This window comes from Neomonachus schauinslandi, chromosome 9, assembly GCF_002201575.2.
Source record: "Neomonachus schauinslandi chromosome 9, ASM220157v2, whole genome shotgun sequence".
In the NCBI taxonomy this organism is placed as follows: Eukaryota; Metazoa; Chordata; class Mammalia; order Carnivora; family Phocidae; genus Neomonachus; species Neomonachus schauinslandi.
The window spans coordinates 38920301-38929175 of NC_058411.1; the positions used below are offsets into that span (position 1 = coordinate 38920301).

The 8875-nt window shown below is 38.9% G+C and overlaps 1 protein-coding gene across 1 annotated transcript in view; it reads left to right on the forward strand.

The window, feature by feature from the left end:
- C9H14orf39 (chromosome 9 C14orf39 homolog) overlaps nucleotides 1-8875 on the forward strand; it is a 66526-nt gene that overhangs the window by 17624 nt on the left and 40027 nt on the right. Inside the window, exons 5-6 of the mRNA XM_021701449.1 lie at nucleotides 6876-7063; nucleotides 7159-7201. Coding sequence (XP_021557124.1) covers nucleotides 6876-7063; nucleotides 7159-7201 — 231 coding nt within the window. The remainder of the gene's footprint in view (nucleotides 1-6875; nucleotides 7064-7158; nucleotides 7202-8875) is intronic.

Consider the following 8875-nt stretch of genomic DNA (forward strand, 5'->3'; position numbering starts at 1 on the left):
TTTCTTCCTCTTTATCTTTTGTGTATCTGCTATAGGTTTTTTCTCTGTGGTTACCATGAGGTTAACATAAAACATTTACAATATACTATTTTAAGCTGATACAACTTACCTTCAATTGCATATAAAAACTCTACACTTTTACGTCCCCCTCCTCAGATTTTATGCTATTTATGTCATACTTTACATCTTTTTTTTTACGGGTGGGAGTTTTATACGTGTTTGCTTTATTTATTTATTTTAAAGTTCCCTTTATTTGTTTAATACATTTTTTTAAAGTAATCTCTACCCCCAACATGGGGCTCAAACTCATGATCCCAAGATCCCAAGATCCCAAGATCAAGAATCAGACACTCCACTAACTGAGCCAGCCAGGTGCCCCACTTTACATCTTTTATACTGTGTATCCACTAACAAGTTAATGTAGCTGTATCTATTTTTTAATTTTTTTTTTTAAAGATTTTATTCATTAATTTAGCAGAGAGATAGAGAGTACAAGCAGGCAGAGGGAAAGGGAGAAGTAGGCTCTCTGCAGAGCAGGGAGCCTGATGTGGGGTTTGATCTGAGAACTCTGGGAGCATGACCTGAGCTGAAGGCAGATGCATAACCGACTGAGCCACCCAGGTGCCCCTAGGATTTTTGTTTGGTTCTTTTTTATGGTTTTTATTTCTTTATTAAACTTCTTATTTTGTTTATGCATTGTTTTCTTGATTTCATTTAGTTGTCTGTGTTCTCTTGCAATTTATTGAGTTTCTTGAAAATGATTATTTGAATTCTTTGGAAGGCAAATAGTAGGTCTCTATTCCTTTGGGGTTAGTTACTAAAGCTTTATTAGTTTCCTTTGCTGGTTTCATATTTGCCTGGTTCTTTGTGATCTGTGTAGCCTTGCATTAGTGTCTTTGCTATTGAATGAAACATCTCTTTTAGTGTTTACAGATTGGTTTTGGCAGGTAAAGACCTTCTCCTGTTGGTTTCTTAGACTGATGGGATTACTTCTAGAATTGCAGTCATGCTGGGTTAGGGTTGGTTTTGAGGCTGTCACTTTGTCTACATTGGGATCTGTGGTTGGTGTGGTTGTTATGAGGGGCTCAGGCAGGTATGATCCTTCTGGTCCCTGGGTGCTTGAGAATGCTTCCTGTACTTCATTCAGTTAGATAGCACTGGGACAAAGGTCTGCTTCAGGTTCCACAGTTGGTCCTCAGTCAGCAGGCCTATTACCAAGTGTGTTGACTGGTGTGGCTCCCACTTAGGAACCTGGTAGAGCTACTGCCTAGTCACAGGATGGATCTGTGGGTGGTCAGGACTGGCCCTAGACTGTGGCCAGGAGGGGCTGGAACTGAGCCTCTGAGATGTTTCAGGTTCCACAATCAGGTTCTACAATCTTGAGGTCTGTAGTCCTGGCTCTGAAGGTACAGATAAGCATGTCTTCCACCAGTTCCCTGGGTGGGCTGGAGTACTCCCTGACTGTAGCTGGAGGGACTGGAGCCAAGTATAGGGCCCTTTTAGGATCTATAGGGGTACATATAGGAGTACCTATTTTTGGGTTCCAGGGCTGGCAGTTCTGCTGATGGTTTTTGGCTGTGAGAGACCTAGAACCAAGTATATGGCTTTTTAGAATCTACTAGGGTGCAGATAGGAGTGTCTTCCACTGGGAACTCCCACTGAGGGCGGTACTGCTGACAAACTATGGCTGTGAGGGGGTTGGAACCAAGGATAAGGCCCTTTCAGGATCTTCAGGGACACAGACAGGAGTATCTCCTGCTGGGTCCCTGTGTGAACAGGACTCTTTGGTGACTATGGCTGCGATGGGCTGGAGCCCAGTTAGAGGGCCCTTTCAGAATCTATAGTCTGAATGAGTTTGGCAGTCTAACCTCCAGGGGCTCCTATACTGCAGACATAGGGACTGGAGCTGGTTCAGGGTCACTTCAGGGTCCATAGCTGGACTAAGGTATGTATATCTATTACCTGACAAACGGGTGGGCATGACTCTTTCTGGGTCCTTTGGTGTATGGTGCTAGTAACAGACCCAAAGCCAAATGGGGTTGTAGCTGAGTTCTCAGGGGGTACTGAACTGTTTACAGGTCTATAGCCAGGACCAGTTAGTGAGTAAGCCACCAGGATGTGAGCCTGCCTTCTCAAAATGACTCTCCTCAGTCTTGGACTACACCAGGATTTCACAGTTTTCTACCTGGATCCCAAAGCTCCCACAAACACACTTTTGTCCATGGATGGATGCTAAATTATTATTTTTGATGGGGCAATACACATGAGGGATATTTTATTCTGTCATCTTGCTGACATCATGCCAATTTTTATATTTTAATTAAAAACACACATACAAAATCTAGATTCCGATACCCTTTATATTTAAAGATGGGTCTTAAGAGGAGAAGGTAGAGACTAAAGTAATAGATTTGGACCTCACTGGCATTTGAAATCATGGAAATAGATAAGATTGCCCAGGGAAATATATAGAGCAAAAAGAAGAGAAAGCTAGAGTACACTATCATCCAAGGAATAGGCAGAGGGTGGAATTGGTGAAAGAGACTGTTACTTTGTCATTTTTAGACCTTGCTTCAACCTAAAAAGGATTTGAAATAATTTGTATAATACCACAGTGTTAAAAGAAAACTAAATATAAAAATCAAGGCTATAGGGATGTAAGGATAATGTAGGAAGATGAAGCCTTTGATTAGGATAGAAATTCTTATTACATGGTCTTGCACATTTGTTAAATATAGGTACAGATTAGGCTTTGGAATTCCTAGTAGTAGTCAAGTCATTGTGGAAATGTGATCAGTTTGAGATTCAGACTATTCATTTAAAAAACAGTTCAATTGTTCAAAAGCAGCCCTAACAGGGTCCTCCCTGAGTTTTGGGGAGGTGAGTTCCTAGAGAACAGGACTTTGCATGAGGGCAGACTGGGCAGGAGATGCCGTGGACCCCACTCTTGGGGAGTGTTCTGAGAGATGCCTCCTTAGCCAGAGCTTGGAACAGACTCAGAGCCAGCAAAGTGAGTTCAATGGCTGAGGTGAGGTGAGGTATCCTACCTCATAACCCAATTCAGACTACTTTCCTCTGTCCTCTCTGAAAAAAAGAAATAAAGGAAGAAAGGAGGGAGGGGAAGAAGGGAGGAAGGAAGGAAGGAGTGAGGAGCCCAGTTCTGTTGTTTAGGATAAGCAGAGGTTTTTCCTGGTAATGAGATTTGAGAGAAATTTCTCCCCTGAGTTCCCATAAAAGGGGAATTATGCAGTGTGGTAGTCAGTTATCTTCAGTGGCCTCCCCAAAATAAACACAATATATATATTACTTCTCCTTAAAACATCTTTCAATGCAAGCCATGGCTATAAAACATTATTAAAATGTTTCTATGAGGGGCTAAAACAGCAGTTTAAATATGTACCTCTCTAATAGTGTTTGTTGTGGATGACTTCTTTTAGGCAGCCAAAGATATTAAAGTGAAAATAGGTCTTTCTTAAACCAACCACATAGGTTGATTGAATTGACTCAATACCAGATATGTATAAAAGAAAAGACTCCATTTGCTGGTATCATGGGTACTGAAGGAAATAGAGGTACCAGCTTCTTGTTTCTCCTAATCTTCCATTCTAGACATTCATGAAGACTAGTATTGTTGGCAACAGATGAGATAGGTTAAGCTGGTCTCTGCTAAAGTCCCTCTGTGGAGTATATAAGAAATGTGGTATGCTAATTTCATCTAAAACTGGTGACTCAGACTTAGTTTTCTAATAGGTATTTCCCTCTTCCCTGGACCATTTCCCCAAGAACTGAGAGATTAATTAGCAAATGTGCATTTAGAGGAATAAGAGTTTGTTTTGGGCTCAACTCCTTTATTTTGCAAAAGGGGACAGAGTTTAGAATATTAAATTAAAACATTCAGAAGATTCAGATCTGCTGACCAGTACAATACTGTTATCCTTAGTTTTTTTCTCAGTATAAAAGCATTTATGAAAACTGTTCTTGTTTTCTCATCTGCTAAGATGAGATAATCATTTTAGTATCTTTAAATAAATTTCCCCATATAGTATGTCTTGATTTAGAAAATTTACAGAATTCTGAGGAACGTAAGGACTATATATTTTTAGAAAATTTTCAATGAATATTATTTCTTGAAACTAAGTATTTGATAAGAATTGGGTAAAAAGAGGATCTAAAAATATATTTCCTATAATGAACCTGGATTGAACATTTTCATTGCTGTAGATTAGAATTGGCAGACTTTTTTTTTTTTAAAGATTTTATTTATTTATATGACAGAGAGACACAGCGAGAGAAGGAACACAAACAGGGGGAGTGGGAGAGGGAGAAGCAGGCTTCCCGTAGAGCAGGGAGCCCGATGTGGGGCTCGATCCCAGGACCCTGGGACCATGACCTGAGCTGAAGGCAGACACTTTTTTTTTTTTTAAAGATTTTATTTATTTATTTGAGAGAGAGAGAATGAGAGAGAGCACATGAGAGGGGGGAGGGTCAGAGGGAGAAGCAGACTCCCTGCCGAGCAGGGAGCCCGATGTGGGACTCGATCCAGGGACTCCAGGATCATGACCTGAGCCGAAGGCAGTCGCTTAACCAACTGAGCCACCCAGGCGCCCCCAGACTTTTTTTTTTATTAAGGGCCAGATAGTAAATATTTTAGGCTTTATGGGTTATACAGTCTCTGCTGATACTCAACCCTGCTGTTGTAATGCAAGAACAACTTTAGACACCATATAAATGAATGACTGTGGTCTAATAAAACTTTATTTATGGATATTATAGCTTGAATTTCATATAATTTTAATGTCATGAGATATTATTTTGACTTTTCAATAATTTTAAAATGCAAAAATTATTCTTAGCTCACGGGCCATACAAAAACAGGTGGCAGGTTAAATTTGGCCCATAGGTTAACAAAAGTCAAATGAGAAGGAAGAGTTAATATCCTTTTGCAAGAATCAACTGTCCACTAAAGACTTGTGCCCAAAGAGGTGACGATCCACCTCTACCTGAGTTGGACTGGAGGAGCTCCTCCAAACAGTGCTGAAATTTTCTTCATAAAATAGTTACGGAGTATATAAGAATGATTGTGGGGGCACCTGGTTGGCTCAGTTGGTTAAGCATCTGCCTTCGGCTCAGGTCATGATCTCAGGGTCCTAGGATCGAGCCCTACACTGGGCTCCCTGCTCGGCGGGAAGCCTGCTTCTCCCTCTCCTACTCCCCCCGCTTGTGTTCCCTCTCTCGCTGTCTCTCTCTCTGTGTCAAATAAATTAAAAAAAAAAAAAAAAGAATGATTGTGAGCCCAGAGTTCTAACACATAAAACATGACTTCTTATCAAAATGTCAGCTTAGAGAGTTGAAAATTTAAAAAGCAGAGTTATAGAGGTAGGTGAACTGGGGAGAGTAGAAACTGAAAGCCTCAGTGAGGATAAAGATCAGGAAGTCATTGGAAGAACCAGGTTCTCATTGTAGTTTTGATTTTGTGTTTCCCTGATGACGAGTGATGTTGAGCATCTTTTCATGTATCTGGTGGTCATCTGTATATCTTCTTTGGAAAAATGTTCATGTGTTCTGCCCATTTTTAATTGGATTATTCATTTTTGGGTGTTGAGTTTTATAAGTTCTTTATATATTTTGGATTCTAACCCTTTATCAGATATGTCATTTGCAAATATCTTCTTCCATTCCGTAGGTTGCCTTTTAGTTTTGTTGTTTCCTTCATTGTGCAGAAGCTTTTTATCTTTTTATTTTGATGAAGTCCCAAATATCAACAACAGAAACAGCAGGTGTTGGCAAGGATGTGGAGAAAGGGGAACCCTCCTGCACTGTTGGTAGAAATGTAAGCTGGTGCAGCTACCCTGGAAAACAGTATGGAGGCTCCTCAGAAAGTTAAAAATAGAACTCCCCTGTGATCCAGCAATTGAACTACTGGGTATTTACTCAAAGAATACAAAAATACTAATTCAAAGGGATACATGCACCCCAATGTTTATAGCAGCATTTTCTACAATAGCCAAATTATGGAAACAGCCCAAGTATCCATCAACTGATGAATGGGTAAAGAAGATGTGGTACCTATATACAATGGAATATTACTCAGCCATAAAAAGGAAATCTTGCCATTTGCAATGACATGGATGGAGCTAGAGAGTATTATGCTAAGCGAAGAAAATCAGAGAAAGACAAATACCATATGACTTCACTTATATGTGGAATTTAAGAAACAAATGAACAAAGGGGGATAAAAGAGTGAGGGAGGCAAACCAAGAAACAGACTCTTAACTATAGAGAACAAACTGTTGGCTTCCAGAGGGGAGAGAGGTGGGAGTATGGGTTAAATAGGTGATTTAACCCATAGGTTAGGAGGATTAAGGAGTCCACTTGTTGTGAGGAGCACTGGGTGATGAATGAAATCACTATATTGTACACCTGAAACTAGTATCACACTGTATGTTAACTAACTGGAATCTAAATAAAAACTTAAAAAAAAAAACCCTAGGTTCTGCAGTATCAGTTAGGATGAGAAATAAAAAGAGATCACTGAATTAGACAATTAGATCATTGGTGACCTTGGGAAGGGCAGTTTCATTTCCTTTTTTTTGGTGGGGGGAAAGGGCAAGTTTCTTTGGAATGGTGGAAGTAAAAGTTAAATTGGAGAGGATTAAGGAATGAATAACTCAGGTAGTGAAGAGAAAGAGGAAAGAGTTGAAAAGTGTGACGGAGTAAAGGAAAATTTGAAAGGCAGAGAGTATTGAGGGAAACAGGGATAAGTTGGCATTTGACTTGCCTTTTATGTTTAACTTGTTAGACTTTAACAGGTGACACTTAGAAAGTTTTTAGATATATTCTTGTTATATTGACATCATTTCTTTTAATTTTAACAGAAAAATGTACCATGGTTATATATGTCAGTATAAGGATGTTTTGAAGCAATATCAGTTAAAATACTCAGAAACACCCCTTTCACATGAATATTATGAGAAGAAAAGAGAACATGAAGAAATTCAAAATAGAGTGTTGGCAAGTACTGAACAACTAAAAATGAATGAAACTATCTTTATGGAATTTCTAGGTATTAATATTTTTGTTATATGTTGTTTAAATAATGGTATCTATTTATAATGAAAAGAATAATGAATCAAACTAAAATATGATTTTGTTTTTCAGTGCCTGCTCCTTTTCCATCACTTGCTAAATGGACATTACATATGTATCCACAAAATATTTCTACCTAGAATTTTTATTATAAGTATTGTTTCTGTATTTTAATTGTTATTATGATTCCCTGGTAAGAAACAAATTGATTTGGGGTTTTTTTGTTTGTTTAATTAAAAAAACCAGCAGTTACTTTAAAGATCTTTTGGTGATGCAGAAGAGACTGTTTCCAACCCTCTGCCTCAGAGCAGAGAGATCGCAGCCTGAAGGAAGGGAAAAATGAAGGGGGGGACTTCAGAGGGAGAGATGAACCATGAGAGACTATGGCCTCTGAGAAACAAACTGAGGGTTTTAGAGGGGAGGGGGGAGTGGGGGATGGTTAGCCCAGTGATGGGTATTAAGGAGCGCACGTACTGCATGGAGCACTGGGTGTTATACGAAAACAATGAATCGTGGATCACCACATCAAAAACTAATGATGTATGGTGACTAACATAATAAAATAACATTAAAAAAATTAAAAATTAAAAAAAGGTCATTTGGGATTAGTTTTCATATATGTGCATGTGATGAGAAGCAAGCAGTTTTAATGAGAATAAAGTGGTATATGTGTTGACTTTAAGTGGTGTATCTTAGCAACCAAACCAATGAAAAAGTCATCTTGCTCTGTCTTACCAAAGAAAGAGTTCCAGTTAAATCAGGATGGAAGGTGGTGAGGAGGTGAGTCACAATTATCTACTCATCTACAGAAATTCATTGGGTACCTACCTTGTGCCAGGTAATCCTTGAGAAGTTACAGAGCTTTTTGCAAGGAGCTCACAGTTTAGTAGGGGAGACAGACATGTAAACAATTAATTCTAATACAGTGGCATTGTATTAGATGATTAAGTAATTCTTAATTGGTCTAAGTCTCATCTGTTTGTCCAGGAGATCTTCCCTGATGATGAACTTAGAACTTTAATCCTCTTCCAACCTCTACAATCCTTCATATGCTTTCCTATCAGATTATAACTCCACTGTTTATACTAAATCTTCTTTATCCCTACATTCTACCTGACTTCATTCTGCTTCATCCTAAATCATCCTTTTAACTCCTTTGCTGCTTGCTCTCTTCATGTTTAGGTTTTAGTTTATTCTGTTTTTAGTTGTTTATTTCCTGCCTATCTGTGTTGTAACTTCTCAGTGGGAAGAGGCAGAGGTTGGTTGATGCGCGAGGTATAGCAGAAATTTAGGAAGTTTGATGTAGGAAGGGATGAGATACAAGATTATGTGAGAAACAAGAAGAGGATGGAGGTAGGGAAAATTGAAGATTAAGATTTAAATGTCTGTATCTAAAAATTTTAATTGATACTTACTTTTATAACAATATAGCATCATAAATAATGTTCGTCTGAAATTTTATGTTCTGGCATATATATTATGTATTTTAAGGCAGAGTAGGAATTATTCTGTCTTAAGTAGACAGATTTTCTCTGGAGTTCTTGTTCACTACTACTATTCTATTAATTTTTAAGTTCTCCTAAATGGTTTGTAGAGTAACTTAGGAAATTGTAGTAGTTAATAACTATGCAGGATGTCTGTTAACAGCTGAGAAATTCTGTACTTGAAATTGGGTATATGGGTGCCTGGGTGGCTCAGTCATTAAGCGTCTGCCTTTGGCTCAGGTCATGATCCCAGGGTCCTTGGATCGAGCCCCGTGTCAGGCCCCCTGCTCAGCGGGGAGCCTGCT